At 49.8% G+C, this 20,159-nt stretch overlaps 1 protein-coding gene across 2 annotated transcripts in view; it reads left to right on the plus strand.

Annotated features, from left to right (window-relative positions):
* Nucleotides 1-20,159, plus strand: part of CHST11 (carbohydrate sulfotransferase 11) — a 252,389-nt gene that overhangs the window by 118,050 nt on the left and 114,180 nt on the right. For both annotated transcript variants that reach the window (XM_032836762.1, XM_032836763.1), the window contains exon 2: nt 1,432-1,517. In XM_032836762.1, coding sequence (XP_032692653.1) covers nt 1,432-1,517 — 86 coding nt within the window. The remainder of the gene's footprint in view (nt 1-1,431; nt 1,518-20,159) is intronic.

Below are 20,159 nucleotides of genomic sequence, written 5' to 3' on the forward strand. Positions count from 1 at the left end.
AGCATTCTGCACATAGGAGTAATTCACTGAATTCTCACAGCCAGCGCCATCTTACAGCTGAGGAAACACAGGCACAGCAAGGTTAGGTGCCTTGCCAAAGGTCACACAGCTGGAATGCAGTTGAGCCAGAATGCAAATCCCGGGCTGTCTGCTGCAGGGAACATCATGGGTCCACTCCATGGCTGCTACAGAAGGACGAATTCTTTAGGCTTCTGGATGGATCTGTTTTCCTTGTCCGTCCCCCCTCCCATGCCCTACTATGTCATTGCACGAGAAAGTAGCCTCCTGTGGGAGAAGAAAACGCTTGTTCTCTCATTCATTTGTTCCTCCCTCCTCCACGCCGCCCTCCCTTCAACAAATAATTACCAACAGGTGACTGTGTGTTAAGTAAGCTCTGGGAGGGAGGGCCCGGAATGAGAGTGTGAGCAAGGAGAAAGAGAAAAGAAAAAATTCTTTTCCACTTAAAAATAGTTCTTGGAGGTCAGGGGTGGGGGGTGGCGCCTGGCTGGCTTAGGCGGTGGAGCATGTGACTCCTGATCTTGGAGTTGTGAGTTCGAACCTCACATTGGGTGTAGCAATTACTTAAAAATAAAACCTTTAAAAAATAGTGCTGAGTGTCCCCAATGCCGTTGGCTTTTGAGGAGTTCCCTTAATTCTCTCTCTTTTATTTTATTTTTTAATTTTTCTTTTTTGTGGGCTCCAGACCCAGCGTGGAGCCCAGCGTGGGGCTTGAACTCACGACCCCGAGATCAAGAACTGAGCTAAGATCAAAAGTCAGACGTTTAACTGACGGAACCACCCAAGCACCCCTTACCCTTCTTTTATTATTTATAAGTGCCCTCCTTTCTGTTTAGAACTATAAGCCCTTGTCCTTTGTGCCTTGACCTGAATACGTTCATTAAAAATAACCTAATTTACAAGAGGCTTTGGGGTGACCGGGCATCTGACTTAGCCAGTGGGGAGGGCCCTCCAGGGGGAGGCTCTGCAGGGTGCTCAGGAGACCAGAACCAGGTGCTGGAGCGGAGGAGGCGATAGGGAGGGCAGGAATAAGAGGTTGTAATTGATCATTGAGGCCTCAATTTGAAATACGTCACCAAGCCTGGTGCTCATAGAGCTCACTCCCTGGGAACAAACTTTACGCTTTCCTAAGTAACTTCATTTCGGTGAGTTTCAGATGCCTGACTTGTTTTCCTAAAAACTTGGGGGAAAGAATGTTTTAGATTATTTATGACCTTCTGAGTGTGGAGATGCCTGCAAGCTGGGGAAGACATGCCATTGGATAAAGGAACAGCAGCTTTGCTAGAAGCTGGCTTTCTCTCTCTTCCTTTCCTACCTGTTTCTTCCTCCCCCACCTACCTCTGTGCCTTTTTCTTTGTCAGACGACAAGCTTTTGTTGCTCATTTCTGATGAGCCTTCACTTTCTCTCCTCAGTCATGCGGAGGAACCCCTTCGGTGTGGACATCTGCTGTCGGAAGGGGTCTCGAAGCCCCCTGCAGGAACTCTACAACCCAACCCAGGTAAGCCCCGGAAACTTTCTTGCTTTCTTGGCTTGGTCTCCATGCATCAGTTTTTGGAGGAGACGGGAGAATGGAAGTCTCCAAAATCTGGTTCTTGCGGAATTTGAAACTTCCTGGCACTGCTTGGCATTTTACCTTCAGTGGTCGTTTTCTTGGTCACCCTTGCTCCGTGTCATGGCTCTGAAATTCTAGCGAGCAGGATTTAGAATTCGAGAAACCCTTTGGTATAGTTCTCGACTAAGCTTTCAGACCTGCCCAGGTTTGAGATCCATATAGTCACAGTGATGAAGGTCTAGAACCTAGGTGAGCTTCCGTGGGCTGAGGTCCGGAGCCGATGACCAAGAAAGAATTCTTGAGATATCTTTGGTGCAAAATGGTGGTTTATTAAAGCATGGGGACAGGACCCGGGGGCAGGAAGAGCTGCTGCCCCGGGTTGTGAGGGATGGCAGGTTATGTACCTGGTACCTGGCGGTTGGGGGAAGGTGAGGGGAAGAGAGGTTTCAACGGAGCTTTCATATGCTAAAGAGGGCCTACAAGGTGCGGGGATACCACAGGCCTAGCAGCTTGATCAGTGTTGTCTTTTGGCCAGCTATTAACTTCAAGATAGTTGGGAGATTCTTGGTGGGATGTCACAATCCTGCTATCAAGCGTCTTTGTTAGTGAGATTTAGGTTTAGAAGAGATTTAACTATATTTACATTCCTTTTTACCTCAGCCTCCTTCAGTTTTGTTAACGTTGGGGAGGGACACATTAGGGCTTGAGGAACTGAGTTATTTACCTCTGGAAATTGTGCTATTAATAAAGGTAACTTGTTTGTAGATCTCTAGGACATTTGTAAACCAAGGGAGACTCCTGTCTTGTAGGATTGTGATTTCTGCAAGTTAACTATTTGTTTCTCGTTTATGGCAGTCAGGGGTCACTGAGGAATGCTATTACATATTACCGAGGGGAGCGGATGGAGAAAGGGTGCAAGGTGCCAGCTTTTGCTTTGTCCTTAGCCAGCCTCCTGCTCCCTCATCAACAGGTTCCAGAAATGGGGCTCTGAACTTAGCCGTCTGGGCAGTGTCCCCCTTGGCACCCCCAAAGAAGGTTCGCATGTGGGTGAACCTGTCTCCCTGTTCCATCGGTCCATTCAAGTCCAAGATCCCCCAAGGATTCCCCCTCACTGTAGCTGGTACCAAGATTCCGTTCTGGTGGGGGGCGGGGGTTGCTTTTTGTGAAGTGACCGTCATGGTAAATTGAGCTTGATCGTGAAGAGTTTCTCTTGGAGTGAAGTAAGCTCCAACCAAGGGAATATGTCCTTGTGGAAAGCTAGGAGCCAGGGGAAGAGGCCTGGTCACCATGGCGATGGCCTCTGTGATGTGTGTGGGTCTTGATGTGGAGTCTTTAAGGCTGGTTCTCTTGCGGGAACTTGATACTAGAGCTAGTAAGTGAGCTACTAGTGGCCTGACCTTTGATTGCTATTGAGCAAAGGAAAAAAATGTACTACTTTGGCCTTAGTCTCTTAGCTTGCTTGCTTTCTTCTTTCTTTTTTTTTTTTTTTTTTTTGTATCAAATTCTTAATTTAGTATTTTTGTGGACTAAGGTGCTTGGTAGAGGAAGATAAAGCTTGGTGCTCAAAGATGCTGCATTCCCTGAGGTCTCGCAGAGGGAACTTTCTAATCCCACAGATCTTCCCTGTCTCTCACCTATACTCCCTTCTGGAAAAATGGGCTCCTGGGCTTGTGCATCATGGGTGGCCTAACCAGGTGAATCCACTCCCTCGTCAGCACCACTGCTTGGGAGTTCCAGGGTGGCCAGGCCCCGTTAGCCAGGTGACTGCAGACTCCCATCTCCCCAGGCTTCCTTATTGGGTTTTCTGGTGACTCAGCAGGGAATAGTTATTTGGGTTTTGTTTGGAGCCCAATTAAGCTGATTATTAGAAGCAAGTCTCCTAACATGTTCACATACCCGTCTTTAGGAAGAGCAGAGCTGACCTTGACAAGGGATAAGATTTCTGGTAAGCTGTGTTGGGGAACAGCACCGGCTACTGAGAGGCAAACCATTCCTATCTTTTTGTTGACATGCTCTGTTTCAGATCATTTTCCCTTGCAAAATGCAGTTGCTGAAGCACTACTGTTTTCCTGGGGAAATTCTGCGGGCGGCATATGGTGTCGTGGAAGGAGCTTTGTTCTGAAGTAGACCCCACCCCCCCTTCTGGACAGGAGGTCCATGGACTGTGTCTGTGCTGCTCACTGTCGTATCCCCAACCCCTAACACAGGGCCTGGTCTGTAGACGGTGCCCCCGCGTACCTGTGATGGGAAGAATGAAAGTGTGTGTTCACATCCCTACCTCCTCTCCAGCTGGCTGTGCCGCTTGATGAGTCCACGTCTCTGGAATGCGGGGAGGATAAAATAACTCGGATGGGTCAGGGCTATGTAAACATTTGTCATTATCATGGTCATGAGGGTGGTTTCCATCCTGGAAGGCTTGACTTGAGAGTCAGACGTGGGTTCAGAGTCTGGTTTCTTCATTCTACGTGAGTGTGGGCAAGATACTGGACCCCTCCGAGGCCGCCTGCCGTCCTTTGTAACGCGATGCTCATAGTCCCTGGCTTGCAGGTTTGCCGGAGAAGATGGACTTTCCTCAGTGCCTCCTATGGAGTTTGTCCATTCCTGGATTCATTCACTTGTTCACGCATTCATTTCTTCACTATTACAAGCGCCGGGCCCTGGGCACCAGACAGCTGGGCATGTGTGGTTAGCCCTCCGTGTCTGGTTCCTCTTGTTGTCCCAGCGCTGGCGTGAGCGAGTTGACTGGAAAGGGAGACCCAGCTCGGCCCGTTTGTAAACCCACCAAAGGAGAGACAACCTGCATGGGTAGGGGTCATCTCTTCTTTCTGGTGGTGTTTTGTTTTCTGGGTGAGAAGCTCATTTAGCAGCAGCCTAGGACCTGGGAGGGACAGTGGGGCTGGAGAGGCAGCTCTGGGAGCCGTTTGTGGGGGTGTAGGTGGGTGAGTCACCTCCATCAAGAATGTCGTGGGCAAGCTGTCTGGCCCCCTTCTCTGGCAACCAGGAAAATGTCCCCGCAGGAAGATCTCCCCGTTTCCTCGGGATGTTGCCCGGAATGTTTTTTCTTAGGCTGGTTTCCTTTACAAGCTGCAATTATGTTCCATTCCCACGCAAATACAGTCAGTGGTGCTTCTCAGAGACACTCTCTTGGGGATCCTTTGGGCTGCCGTGGGCTGCCGTGAGCTAGGCGTGGAGAGGAGAGAAGGGAGCAGCCACCCCTGTTGAGTTTAGTTAAGTTTCGTGTCCGCAAGACTTTTACAGACTCTGGACCCGACTGGGCTTGGTTGTGCTCTGTCATGTTTTCCCACCAGCCAAGCTGCTGAAGCTGCCGGGCCTGGACTGATGTTCTGACAGAGGCAGATGACAAAGCCTATCAGTTTTGCTAGAAACCAAACTGCTCCTAGTGATGCCATTTCCCCGTCTTAGGCTGATTGGTTATTTGGGTTTGATATACGATGGTGAGAACAGGAACTGTTTATTGTAGATAAGAAAGAAACGTTAGAGGGGAGCCTGGGTGGCTCAGTGGGTTAAAGCCTCTGCCTTCGGCTCAGAAACGAATGTTAGAGCAAGAAGGTACCATCTTCGTTACCATGTACCAGTGCTGTAGACCAGATGTTTTCTCGATGGTTCTAAACATCTCAGGGAATGCTTATGATAAGCCCCAAACGAGGTCTGCCACTCCCATTTCACAAATGGGAGAGCTGAGGCCAGAAAGTTCCACAGCTTGCCTAGGGCCACACAGCTGGTAAGAAGCAGCATAAAGATTCAAACCCAGGACACACTACAAATCCATGTATCTCTATGCTCCACTCACTGTTACCAGCAGAGTTTTCTTGGCACAATTCACCCCATCCCCCTGCAAAACAACAACAGAATCACACCCAGATTTTTTACTTAAAAAGCTCTCTGGGGGACAGTTGGCTATAATCGGATTTTTGTGTCCACGGTTTTATTATTTCAGAACCTCACGAATCCCCTAACCACTAAAACAACAATTGGTTAAAAAAAAGTTTATGGTTGATATTCTTAGAAGAACTGTGCTCTGATGTCTTATAATTTTCCTGGTTCTCCGCTGTCTCCCTGGCCCCGAAATAAAATGTAATTGCTGATCAGATCAGTGGGTGTCAAGTCACCAAAAGTTCAGGAGTTGCCAACTGCACATTTGTGGGCCGAGCACATCTGTGGGCCGCCCCGGTGTAGCTCAGACTCGCAGGGCAGAGCTCGTCGGCAGCCGTTAATAGGGCCATAATTGCCCCAAGAGTGCCAGTGGGAGCGAGACAGCGTGTCCTCCTGCCCCGCCCACCTCCTGGTCCTCTCGTGGGTTCCCTGAAATCTTCACAGCATCACTCATGTGGTTCAGCCCTGCCCTGCCTGATGCTTTCTTTAGCATTTCTCCCTGCTCTGTGATTACCATGTTCCAAGAAGACAGATGTGCAGCTGAGGGGCTGACCAGGGAATTCATAAACACAGAGTCTAGAAGGCTTGCAGGAGTGCACTAGGTCCAGCTGTCAATGGGCATTCCTGAGGGCCTGGGAAGGCCAGTCTGTGTTTGAGGGATCTAGTGGTATTCTGGGTGAACTGTTTGAGGCCTCCCAACTTTTTTTTTTTTTTTTTTTTTTTTTTGAGGAAAAAAACAAATATTTGTTATTTGGTCCAGTCTTCAAGATGCTAAAGTAGAGTTACCTCTCTGTAAGGTAGGCTCCAGGAGGAAGGATCGAAAGAGGGAGCAAGGAAGCAAAGTTACTCTTCATTGACAGTGTGATCTGCTTTCACTCCATGAGACCACACTGTTTGAGGCATTTCTACACGTATCTCGTTGAATCTTCACAAGAACTGAAAAGGAAGTTTGAACCCCATTCTTCGGATAAGTCAACTGAGGTTCAGTTAAAGGAGCAATTTGCGGAGCTCGCACAGGTCCGCAGTGGTAGCACCGGGCCCGTCTAACCTGGTGAGGTAGGAGGAGGATGAGAGCCTATTCCTTCATCTTTTCCAGGTGGAGGAGAAAAATACTTCCCTGAGGTTCTCTTCCCTAGTGACTCAAGCTGAGACAGATGTGCTCAGGATTGCCGTGAAAATTCCCGAGGTCAGGGGCCAAGGCTTGTGGAGTGATGCAGGATGCACAGTAGGTGTCCGGTAAATGACCGCCATTTTGTTTTCTGTTTCCTGAACCTGGTATTTGGAGAGGCCTTTGTCTCTTGGTGGCAGCTAGGCTGAGCAGGAGTCACCCTCGCAAACTCTGCTGTGGGATAGCGAGTCCCGGTGAAATTGGGAAGTCGGGGTCTTTGATTAAGTTTAGACTGATAAAAGCTTGAACTGTCCCAAGGGGTTGGGGTGGGGGCTCTTCTGGCACCAACCTAAATAGCCTTCTCAGCGATGCTTGCCAAGCTTTGTTTCTTCTGCACACATTTATAGGCTAAACAGGGGGAAGAGGCATAGGGAGGAGAGGCACGTGGGTAGGTGGGCATGATAAATGCTGATAATAGAGGCTTTTCCGGTATGGGAGAATCAGGGGTAAGTAACCAGCCCTTTAAGGTACAGGGCAAGTGGGAGGCTTTGTAGAGGGGGTGGCATTAGCTAGGCCTTTGAAGACACATCAGACTTCATCTGACAGAGAAGAGGGAGCAGCATCAAGGAGGGGAGGAACAGTAGGAGCGTGGACCCCAAGTGGACTCATCCATGGCATGTTCTGGGATTGGAGAGGGGTTTGTGGCCAGAGTGGGGAGCATGCAGGGAGCTGGTTGGAGAGAAGGCAGGAGGGACAGGGTGGTCCCACCCAGATTAGGCTTGTCCACCCTTGTGGAGGGCGTAGTCTTTACCAGCCCGCAGGATTGGTGGTTCCAAGGAGCCCAGAGGAGATCCTGTACAACTCCCCAGCCAAGTGCTGTTTCGGAGTCAAGCTGCTTGTTAACTGTGGGGCTTCTCCCCTTCTTGCTGCGGTGGCCTCTTTGACAAAATGACTGAGATACGGGGTTCTCAACCCTGGCTACCCATGGAGACCCCTCAGGGAGCTTTGAAACAATGGCCAGTGCCCAGGCCCCACCCCGAGATTCTGCTTTTGTTGCTGGGTCTGGGATAGGGCTGGGGCGTCGGTGTTTTTCAGAACTGCCCGGTGATTGTGGGGGGTGGCAGTGTTCAGAAGCACTGGATTGGTGGGTCCGTAGGGGTCCCTTGAGTTCAAAACTCTTTGGTTCTCACTTAACCCATTCTGGGACCAGGCCCTCAAAGCATACCCACCGAGGCGGCTCCCTGTCGTTTCTTACGAAGGCCCTGGGTCAGTTTTGAGCACTCGGCCTCCTGGAACTCACATCCCTTCATGCTCCACTGGCGGGTTCGGGAGTTGAGGCCCTCAGCTGGGGGACTCCACCAGCACCGTGCGGGCGGAGCCTCCAGGTAGGGTTTTGGGAGCGGCCCTGTGTCAGGGACGTTAGAGCCACGCAACTATGGACCCCATAAGGACGAGAACCCAGACTTGTTCCATGCCACGCATCAGACGGGCATGTCACAAGGAACAGCTCTGATCTTTCGAACAAGTGCGAAAGGAGGAGAGGCCCCCGGCCTTCGGAATTTTTGTTTGGGGAGACTGCGGCTCATGGTCAGACTCGCCGGAGAAGGCAAGGACGAGCAGACATTGTGCGGCTTCCAACTCTGGGCAATTAATCCCTTCATTACCAACCACCTGGTAAATGACGAGTCCGTCTAATTATCTTGTTTTGACCCAACAGCTGTCTACCAGCCAAGGAGGGATTAATTGATTTAGTTGTGGACCGGCTCCTTATGCAAAGATATTACTTACTGTCAGCCTTGCAGAACGGCAGCTGGCTGGCAAAGATGAAATATTACATGAACTTGATCTTACGCACAGTGCTTGAGAGAATGCTTCATTATTAATTGCAAATTACAATAGATGTGTAAGCCCATTGCAAAACTCAGGGACAGCGGGCTGCCTCTGTCGCCAGGGCCAGTTGCTCTATCTCTTTGAACCAGGGAAGGCGCCCTGGTCAGATTTCCAATCAAGCCAGGACAGATGGGGACTCGGTCAGACACGATTTGGGTCAGAGGAGAGAATTGGGTGCTTGAAGGTACTGGGGGGGTTCCAGCCCAGACGTATGAGCTGGGGCGATGACTTGACCTCCCAAGCATTGGTTTCTTGATCTGTAAAATTGGAACACAATAGGGGCGCCTGGGTGGCTCAGTGGGTTAAAGCCTCTGCCTTCGGCTCAGGTCATGATCCCAGGGTCCAGGGATCGAGCTCCGCATCAGGCTCTCTGCTCAACAGGGAGCCTCTTCCTCCTCTCTCCTCTCTCTCTGCCTGCCTCTCTACTTGTGATCTCTGTCTGTCAAATAAATAAATAAAATCTAAAAAAAAAAAAAAAATGGGAACACAATACAGTCCTGGAGTTCTGTGAGTTTCGAAATCCTGTATAAAAAGCACCCGGGGGAAAAAAAAAAAAAAAAGCACCTGAGATTGTAACCAGGAAGAGTTGGTGGTGTTAATCGTGTTAATTGATAGCCAACCATGATCTGAGTTGATTTAGGTGAGCTGGGACTTCTCTTAGAGGGTCTGGGCCATGCTGGTCCCCTATATTATAGGCTCAGACACTTTGCAGGTGCACACTTGGAGTTTTGTTGAATAATAATAAGCTAGAACGATTTCCTCTTGCTTGGAAGCTACTAGCTGTTCATCATGGGCACTTCCTAAAAATTTTGATTTATGTGACATGTCTGGTTGACTCTGTTATTAAGAGCCTGGACATGCTGGTCGGTAAGGCCGTGGGTGCCTCTGTGTGTGTGTGTGTGTGTGTGTGTGATATCTGTGTGTGGGTACCTGTACACTCAGTCCATAGCCCGGACCATGGCAGAGAGGGCTACTGGGGTTAAACCTCTCCTTTATTGTCATACCCCCCGTCCCTAGTGAAGTGCTTCAGTAGTAGCTAAAGTAGACCCCCTCTCTGTGTGATGCCATTGAGCCCATGGCTTCATCCATGTTCAGCCCATCTTTATAGGCCGTTGGTCCATTCCAGGAAGCCTCGTTTGACGTCGTATATTCAAACCTAGGTAGTGAGCTCAGTGCCTTCATGGGGTTTTTCTGTGTCAGTCTGTGGGACTGCAATCTGGCCTCTTTCAGCCAGAGAAGGGCATCCGAATGACAAAATGACCTCGGCAGTTTCTGTATGGCAACACAGCTGTAAAATCTGCCATTTTCAGAAAGTTATTTCCTAAATTACCCTCAATTATAAGAGACTTTTACATAATTTGATTTTTCTGTAAATTACACGACTCAAGTAGCTTCTCAGCCATTTGGATTTGAACCTTGTCAGATGCGTAGGGCTGATACTAAGCCCTGGCTTGTTCTCCCCTTCTCTGTTGGAGAGACCTGGGTGGGGGTGGGCATTGTCTCCTGCCTCCTCTCCCACCTCCCTTCCCGGCGGTGAAGAAGGCCTGCACATCTGGTGGGGAGCAGGCTTTCCAACCCATCTTCACCACTAATTACTGTGAAATCATGACAAACAGTTAAAGTTTTCTAGCACTGGAGACCTTGTTTATAAAGAAGGAATAAAGGGGTGTCTGGATGACACAGTTGGTTAAGCGTCCAACTCTTGGTTTTGACTCAGGTCATGGTCTCAAGGGTCATGATCTCAGGGGTGTGAGATTGAGCCCTGGGTCTGGCCCCATGCAGAGCTCTGCACTCAGTGTGGAGTCTGCTTAAGTTTCTTCCTCCCTCTCCTTCTCCCACCCCCCAATAAAGAAAGAAATCTTTAAAAAACAAACAAACAAAAAAGGAACCAAATAACAGTTTCGTTATTAAAGATTAAATTAGAAAGTATATGAAAAGGGGAGCCTGCGTGGCTCAGTGAGTTAAGCCTCTGCCTTGGGCTCAGATCATGATCCCAGGGTCCTGGGATCGAGCCCCGCATCGGGCTCTCTGCTCAGTAGGGAGCCTGCTTTCCCCTCTCTCTCTGCCTGCCTCTCTGCCTCCTTGTGATCTCTCTCTCTGTCAAATTAAAAAAATAATAATAATTTAAAAAGTATATGAAAAGTTCTGGGAAAATGGCAAGTTATTAAATCAATGCTGGTTTTTTTGTTTTGTTTTGTTTTGTTTTTTTTAATTATCTCAGATGAAACATCTTTCAGGAAGCTCTCCCTGATTTTTTTTCTCCTCAGGCTCAGGTTAAATGTCCTTCCAGAATGGTGCTATCTACCAGGAATAAACATGACTTGCATATATAATTTGAAATTTTCTAGCTAACACATTTTGAAAAGTTAAAAGAAAACAGGTGAGGTTCATTTTAGTGGTATATTTTATTTAGCCCAGTACATCCAATATAAAATTGTACTCAATATAAAATTATTTTTTTTTAAAAGATTTTATTTATTTATTTATTTGACAGAGAGAGAGAGCGAGAGAGCACAAGTAGACAGAGAGGCAGGCAGAGAGAGGGGGAAGCAGGCTCACCGCCGAGCAGAGAACCCGATGCGGGGCTCGATCCCAGGACCCTGAGATCATGACCCGAGCCGAAGGCAGAGGCTTAACCCACTGAGCCACCCAGGTGCCCCTCAATATAAAATTATTAGGATATTTTGTGGTCTTAGGGCACCTGGCTGGTTCAGTCAGCAGAGCATGTGACTCTTGATCTCAGGGTCATGAGTTCAAGCCCCACGTGGGACGTGGAGCCTACTTTAAGATTAAAACAATAATGAGATATTTTACGCTCTTGTTTTTGTACTGAGTCTTAGAAGTCTGACGTGTATTTGACACAACATATCTCAGCTCAGACGGGTTGTATGTCATCTGCTCAGTGATACACATGTGGCTGGTGACTGTCCTGTTGGACAGTGCAGGCCTCTAATATGCCCTCTCACCACCCCGTGCCCACATTTCCCTCGTTTGGGACACTCAGCCTGTGCATCTGAAATGATGTTACTCGGCCTTGAGCCCCTTGAAGGCAGGGGCTGTGTCTTTGTTCACCTGCTGGATGTTTCGGGCCAGCTACAGAAGAGGGGCTCACCAGGGGTTTGGGCAGTGAGGGGAGCGGCTTGACTGTGCTTTGAGCAAGTCTGGTATGTGGACATTCGGGCTGAGGGGGTGATCAGGGCTTCAACGAAGGCAGGAGGTCTCCTGGGGTCAAGTGATGTCCCTGATCCAGAGAGTATGTCTCCAAGGCAAGCCGGTGCTTGTGTCTCCCCTAAAAACATTTTTGTGTACAAGGACCATGGAAGGGGCGATGCTTAGGAAGGTATCGATCATTTCCATCTTACCTTGCATCTGGTTAGAGTCTTTCTGGAGGCCAGCACGTGTCCGTGTGTGAGGTTGGAGAGAACAGGTTCAGGGGCCTGGTGCCTGAAGGAACGGGGGAAAGCGAGCTTCAGCCTGAGAGGAATGCGGGGAGGGGTGGGTGCGGATTACTCAAGTCAGATCTCACCCTCCCTCAATACTTAGTCGACATCCAGCCCTGTTTCTTTCTTCCCTCTTGTCCTCCCTCCTTTCCTCCTCCTCCCATGGCCTGTGCACTCAGTAAATGTGCATTGATTGAAATGGAGTTGAAATTCCTTGGTTCCCCTCCCTCCCCTCCCTCTGTGTACCTACTGGGGTAGTTTGCTGAGGCTGCAGACTGGGGGGCTCACAACTGAAACTTCATGTCTCACTGGAGGCCAGAAGTCCAAGATCAAGGTGTTGGCAGGGTTGGTTCCTTCTGAGAGCCGCAAGGGAGAACCTGTTTCATGCCCCTTTCCCAGCTTCTGGTAGTTTGTCGGCAACCTTTGTCTCGCTTGTAGGAGTGTCCCCTCAGGCTGTTTTTCCCCTCGCGTGGTGTTCTCCGTGTGTGTCTGTGTGTGTGTGTGTGTGTGTGTGTGTGTGTCTGTGTGTCTGTGTGTGTGTGTGTGTGTGCACGCGCGCGCATGCATGTGCATCCAAATTTCCCTTTCTTAAAAGGACTTGAATCCTATTGGATTGGGGGCCACGTACTCCAGTAGGACTTCATCTTCATTAATGACATCTGCAATGACCCTATTTCCAAATAAAGCCACATTCACGGGTACCAGGGGTTAGGCTTCAACATATGGCTGTGTGTGTGTGGGAGGGTACACAAGGCAATCCGTAAACCCTGCTCTGTGCATAGCACTTTCTAGAAGCTGGGGCTCTGAGGACGAAGACCTTTGCACTCTGTTAGTGTCGACTCTGACAGGTACATCGGCCATAAACTGACCATTACAGGATGAAATACTATTTCAGGTCAGTGCCCTGTGCTGGAGTAGCGTAGACAGATCCGATCCTGGACCTAGACTAGGTGTGAGTACACACATGTGCTTGTGTGTGTGCTCAGCCCCAGCCAGGGCACAAGGGAGCGGGGGTCCACGGAGGGACAGCCTGCTCCCAGCTCCCTGCACAGTTAGCAAACCCACAAAGGGGAAAGGATGTGCTCACTTTCAAGGGACTAAAATCATTGTCCCTCCTGGGTGGGCATCTGATCCTCCCATGCCCCTCTGGTTAGGACGAACAGGCCAAGGATTTGTGAAGAACAGGGTCCTCCGTGGCTCCTGACTTCTAGAAAGGTCAGCAGCTCCAGTGCCTCTAGCCATCTTCCATGCTCGGTATCTACATGACCACGTGGGGACGGCCTGCCGGGTTGGCCTCCTCCCAGTCTTGGCAGGTGTCAGGCAGCCCTGGAAAGAAGCTGGCCATTCTGGAATACACCACAGGGGCGTGCCGCTCGGGCAGACTCTGGTGCTGCCTAAAACGGCCTTTGCAACATTTATTTTCCTTCGTCTTAAATCAGGGCTTTAAAGCCACAGAACAGCCAGTATACTGTCTGGCAGTCATTCCAAGTTATTGGAGAAATGGCTCTGACTGTCTGTTCAGTCTCCAGCACGTTCCCTGCAGGAATACCCACGAATCTAGCTGTGGATACAAGGCCATCCTGCCGGTGCAGAGCTCCGTTTCTGAGAGCTGAGCAGGTTCAGGGCTCGCTTGGACCCCGCCTCGCGTCCTGCCCTGGTGTTCAGGGCAAAGCTCTGAGAAAAAGCGGAGTGTCTGAGGCCACACAGCCGAGAGGTGGTCAGGAGCATGGGGCTTGGAACTGGCCCACCTGGGCTGGAGTCCGGGGGCCACCCCCTGACTTGGGAAAGCTCTTGACCTGCTCCATGCCCATTTCCTCATGTGCAAAGTGAGGATAATATTGGCCCCCGCCTCCTAGGCTTCTCGTGAGGATTAAATGAATCCAGACGCTGCAAACACTTCATCAGTGAGGCCAACACAAGTGTTTGCTGTCTGTTGCTGTTACTGTTATTCATGCACAAAAGCTGGAAAGGTGCACGTGATCCCTGGACTGAGCAAGTCCAAGTTCAGATCACTTGGAAGAAAGAGCTCCGTTTAGCTGGACTGTCTTCTACCTGTGAGAAGGGAACTCCCATCTTCAAAGCTTGAGTTCTCTGCTTTGGCTGCCCTGGAGCATCACAAAAGGCACTGTAACAAGTCCCAAAGTTCAGACTCTGGGCTTGTACTACTCAAAGCTGGGTCCAAGGGCCAGCGGTCTTGGCATCCCCTGGGGAGCTTGTTAGAAATGCACAGTTTTTACCTGGGGGGAACTGGGGAAGGCTTTTGAGCAAACAGCCCCCTCCTGGGGGCTCCTAGAAGCAGCATGGGTCCAGTGCATTGGATAACAAGGGACAAGGGCATGGGTTTTGGAGACCGGGAAAGCGGAAGCAAGTGGTCCTTACCTCTCCTGGAGCCTGGCACACTTTTGATTTCAGAAAACTTAGGATGTAGAAGCTGTGTTTGTGCAGCGTGGGGTGCTTGTCCGTGGCAGGGACCCAGAGCCTCGTGGTGGGCTAGCTAAATCGCCAGCCTTGCGGTACCTCTGGGGACATTAAATATTCCTAAGGGGCTCAACTCAGGGAGAAACGAAACAGGGTGCAGTGCCTTTAAAAGGCAGCCCCATTGGGTGCCTGGGTGGCTCAGTGAGTTAAAGCCTCTGCCATCTGTTCAGGTCATGATCCCAGGGTCCTAGGATCAAGCCCTGCACAGCGGGGAGCCTGCTTCCTCTCCTCTCTGTCTGCCTTTCTGCCTACTTGTGATCTCTCTCTCTGTCAAATAAATAAAATCTTAAAAAAAACAAAAAACTCTCTTAACTTCTGAGCTTATCACGTTTAAAAAAAAAAAAAAAAAGGCAACCCCATCCTTCCTGGATGCCTTGTCCCTGGGTGAAGGGGATTTGCACGCTTAGAGGGAAGAGGTGGGCTCCTTTGGGTGGCCAGAGTCCAGGTTTGTTCTCTTCTTTGGTTGGGCTGTTCCTGACCTCAGTTTGTTAAGGAAAAGGCAGGAGGAGCCCAAGTGGGCCCTACAAACCACAGCCCCTCCCATTCAGGACTTTATTTGCAAATGATGTTTTTTAGGCATCCCCCACCCCCATCGCCCTCCCTGCCACATGCAACAGATCTCAAACAATGTGGTTCAATGGGAGGAGAAAGGAATTTAGAGCAGTAAGTCCTGAGTTGAAATTCTGCCTTTTTTCACTTATCAGCAGTGGGATCTTGGGCAAATACCTCAATGTCCTGGGGCTTCAATTGCCTCGCCAGGTATGTGAGAATAATTTATTTACCTTCAGCTAAAGAGGCCACATAGCACAGCAGTGAAAACCGGCATTCTCCTAATCGGGCTGCCTCAGTTTGAAGCCCCGCTTACTGGCAGAGGCACCTTGGGTTGATTCCTAATTGCTGGATGCCTCAGTGTCCTTATCCATGTAATGGGGGTAACAGCAGTACCTGCCTCTTTGAACTGTTAGGAGAGTGTAATGAGTTGACTTGCGTCAAGGGCTAGGATAGTATCCACTAACGCCGGCTACCACTACTACTAACAAGCCTGCCCTCCGTCTCTGGTCAGCAGGGACTCAGTGCCGGGAGGATCGCGGGTGCTCCAGGCGCAGCGGGGGGAAGCCGGGTCTAGGGCAGGAGGCAGTGCTTGGAGCAAGAATTGTGGGGGCTCTGTGCATCTGTATCCAGAGCCCATGACTTCTCTCTACTTCCAGGCTTCGAGACCTCTTGCAGAAACTCACGCAGGCACCCCTCGCCGTCCCTCCCCCCCGTATGAGTCAACAGATTATCCTTGAACCAGGAACAAGATTGCTCAGGCCAGAGATGGTGCCCGAGATAGGGAAACTGCTGGGGACTTCTTCTGTGGGGGTAAGGGTTGGGAGGCCATTTTGGGTGCTCCTCGTTGGAGCATTTCCCTGCTGAGACACGGTGACCATCTGCAGTGTTCTCCCCAGTTCATTCTTCTTTTCCGGAGACCTGTTTAACCAGCAGCAGCTGATGGAATTGTACAAAAGGGTTAACTTGCCCCCCAAACTCATTTATCACCAAGGCTAAGGAATTAAACTCACACTGAGCTCTTGGGTTTTGCCGGAGGAACATTCTGGGTTCCACTTTTCAAGAGCAACCTGGAACTCCATGAACGAGAGACAACTTGTAATCTTTGCGGAGGGGCAAATCTGAATCTGAGAAAGCCGGTCCCTCCGCTAATAAGTGAGCCCAGCCATCCACAGCCTCATAATTCTGTAATTACCATTCTCAGAGCACCTTCATTCCAGGACTCCTGGAGCGGCTTGAAAGTCTTATCTCATTTTATAGGGAAATTGCGTGCTAGAGTGACATTTGGAAATCAGGAGGCTGTCATGGGACATGTCCCTCAAAAGTGTTTTGTCACCACTTAGACTGGCTTACAAAGGGCACCTCCACTTTCTGCTCTCGGCCTTGGGTCTCTCTTGTTCGTAGAGTGGTTAATCTCCGTTGAATCTCAGCCTTGGCTCTCAGTAGGTTTTCCTCCAGTTTACAGCATAAATGAGCCGGTGTCTGAAAAGAAATGTGACTTTTTAAAGGAATTGGCAGATACTAGGGGAGTTCAGAAGCAGCTGACATCCAATTATTCATGGTCCTGGGGGAAAGGGACTGAATAGGAAAGAGAAATCCACAGATAACCTCCAAACCTCTTGTTAATCAGTAGCCTTCTCTTCCAACATCCCTCCAACCAGAGCCAAAAAAATGGGCAGATTCATCGCTCTCTTCAAAATTGAGATCTTAAGAGATCAATATAGGAGAAATAATTTGCCAACTCCTTTCTTAATGAGAAGGATCTAGAGGAACTGATTTCCTGCCCACCACTTATAGCCAAGTGCCGTTTTTCTTGAGCAGGTGGAAAAATGAGCTTATTGTGTTGGTTGGTTTGTTTATTGTCTTATCAGAGAAGAGCATATAACACTGCAATTTTCTTTTTGCTAAAAGTAAAAAAAATACTGGGATTCAAGCCTCGCAATCTTGAAATAAGAACCAGGAGCTAGGAGAATGAGAGTCCATTGCAATTAATAATGGAGTTTCCCTCCCCAGGGTACGTGGTGTAACTCAGAGAGGAAGAAGTGATAAGCATCTTGTAAGATAAACAGCCCCTGGCAAATTGTTACCATTCGTTATCCTATTAGTGGGGGGTAGGGCTTTCTAGAGCCTAAGAAACCCTGCTTGTCTGCTTGTCTTCATCTGTTCCGTTCTTCAAATTTAACTTGCTAAATAGCAGTGTCCAAATCCAGTGCAAATCTTGGAAGGTGGCTGTGCTTCTGATCTCAAGCTTTACCCGGTGGGATCCTGGGAAAGTCCTCAGATTGTACCCATCAGTTCCGGGGATGGGGGTGGGCACCTTAATCGTGGCCTGGGGAAAGGATCTGTTTGGGGGATCAAAGTCAAGCCAGCCTCAAGCTCAAGTGAGCGTATACAGCAGGGGCTGCAGAACCCCATTAAGGGAACCAGGGCAGACCTCCATTCTCCCTCTCTTGTGCTGTCCTTGACTTTGCCCTTGACCCAGGGGCAGTCACAGCAGGTGGCTTGGAGTTAACTTGTGTCCTAAACTGTGGTAGGCAGAACAGCCCCACAAAAGATGTCCACATCCTAATCCCTAGAACCTCACGGGGCAGAAGGGACTTGGCTGGTATTGTTAAGGCTCTTAACAAACTGAGATGAGGCCACACTTTAAAGTCCAGTTTCCAGGAGGGAGTAGTGGAGTGAGCTGGTGTAGGGCAGACAGCCCTGCCAGTACTGGCTGGGGGACCTCAGGCAAGTTACTTAACCTGTCTGTGCCTTGGTTTCCTCTTCTGTCCACATAGGGATAATCCCAGTAGGTGCCTCAGGGGAGTTGTTGTCAAGGACTAAATGAAGACACATTTAAAGACACAGTAAAATGATAGAACAAGGCCAGGCACCTAGAAGGGGGTGTGTCCGTGTGCACCATCGCCAGTAACCCCCACAGCCATAGGCAGGGTCCATTGACTCCCAGTTCAGTGCTCACTCCAGGGTTGCCCACATACGAAGAGTCAAGGTACCCCAAAGCCACCTCATTCTGCCAGAGCATTCTAAAGTACTAAACCAAGGCAGTTCCTGAAGTTCTAGCTCAGGTCCACACCTGTTTCCTGGGTGGGGAGCGTTGTAGGTCTCCGTTGTGACGGATCAGCCATGCGGCCGCAGGGTGAGCACAGCCCTAGACCACATATAAATGACTACACGGAGCTGGATTTGGTTCATGGGTGGCCTTTGGACAAGGCTGAGAGCTGGAAGCCCCGAGTTCAAAGTCCCAGCTTTGCCATACCACAAGGGTGTTCCTGAGCAAGTCCCGTAGCCCCCCCACCCACCCCGCCAGGGCACAGGTCTTTTAACCCTAGAGGTGGAAATAATGCTGGTGCCTCTGTCTCCCGCGATGGTGTAGATGATGGGAGCGGTGTGTAAACTCCAGTACCAAGCCTAATGTGGGTGTTAACATTTTGCTGCTGGTGTGCAGTCGTGGCCCAGGCTGCCGCTGGTAGATGACCGTGCACGTGGTGTCCAATGCTCTGTGCTGGCCACCGGCTCTCCGTCAGCTGTTGCCTGATGAAGTCAGGAGAGGCTTATTTACTTTCATTGACAATGATGATGAACATCTTGTTTTGGGATTGGAGAAATGCACCAGCCTCTCGAAGGTCCTGTCCGCTGCCACGCCAAGTGTCTCAAGCAACAGATGCCTTGGGTGTAGCATGAACAGGTCTCCATGCTGGAAATTGCAAAGGAGCAGAATGACTGTGATGAATGGGGACTCCAGGGAAACACAGCGCTCGCTCTCAGTGTCTCAGGCTGGAGAAGGGGAACCTGAAGGCTTTATGGAGGGAAGATGGGTGGTAAATGAATTACTGAGCTGAATCACAGAACGGTTAGTGAACAGAAAGTATTGTGCAAGCACTTATGCATCTCATTAAGATGCACTCAGTCTCAGCCTCGATACTGAGGGAATTGTCAGAGCAATTACGTGCAAACCTCAATTTTGAGGTCTAAAAAGGGGTCAGTGCATAATTGGCAGGAGAAGAAAGAGGACGGAGGTGGTTTAAAACAATGGGTATGAAGAGGCTGTTGCAGCAAGGAAGATGGAACGGTAAGAGGCGACACCCCGATCCCTCGGGACTGAGCGTGTATGTGGTCTCAGGGTCACATCGAGGCCACGTGGGCCACGCGTTTGGTGTCCATTATAGGCCTTCTTGGAATCCAAGCCGTTCTGTAACTTGTAACTGTAGAAAGTTACAAGTGCGGTGCTTGCCAGAGGTCTGTTGAGTGAGTGAGTGAAGGGGACGAGGGAATGAACAAACAAACCAGTAAAGCCAATAATTCACGGAAAGCGAGGATCCCGATAGCACCCTGTGGCTGGTGTGAGAATTAAGCGGGATGCTGCACCTGGAGTCCTCAGCCGGGGCCTGGTACTCTCGCCCGTGCTCGATTTCAGCGAGTACCCTGTTACTGTATGTTCCCCGGGGGGATTAGTCAGCGAGGGCTTCTGTCCCAAGGCACTGCCCAGAGTGGCGGCCTCCCACGATGGACGTTTTGGCCGGAGGCTGCAAGTCCAAGATGGAGGCATTAGCAGGGTCAAGGTCTGGTGAGCCGTCTTCCTGGCATCCAGACCCCTGTCCGCCTCTCATGGCCTTTTCTCCATGCAAGCAGAGAGGGGAGAAAGGGATCTGGTGTCTCTCCTTCTAAGGATACTGATTCCTAAGGGATGAGGGCCCCATCCTTATGACTCTTTTTAAATTCGTTACCTCTGTAAAGACCCCATCTCCAGATCCAGTCCCACTGGGGGTTTAGGACTCCAGCAAATGGATTTGGGGAGGACAGCGTTCTGTCTGTAACACCCACCAAAGAATCAGCCTTTGCTCCTGTAGTTATTAGGCCCATCCTTGTTCTAAGCAGTGATACAAAAACCTTTGAAACCACTGAAATAACCTTTTCCCCGGGATAAAAATCGGAGATGCCCAAATGTTCTGGAAAATTGGTTGACTTTCCGGGGGTGCCTGTCTCCATTTTCTTCAAAGACCCCAGCAGTCATCCTTTTATTCTCCACTGCTGGACCAACGGGCAGCTGACTGATGTCTTCTTTCTGAAAAAAAAGCAAAACACCTGAGCAGCCCGTCTCAGGCTTCTGTTGAACAGCTGGCCTGGCAGCGTAAATCGACCAGGTGAGCCCGAGCTTCTGTGTCAGAATACGTGCTACTAGATCTCATTTCTTTTTCTATTTTCGTTCATCTCCAAATGGACCTGGAA

The sequence above is a fragment of the Lontra canadensis genome, unplaced genomic scaffold, assembly GCF_010015895.1.
Source record: "Lontra canadensis isolate GAN:19392208 unplaced genomic scaffold, GSC_riverotter_1.0 scaffold93, whole genome shotgun sequence".
Classification (NCBI taxonomy): domain Eukaryota; kingdom Metazoa; phylum Chordata; class Mammalia; order Carnivora; family Mustelidae; genus Lontra; species Lontra canadensis.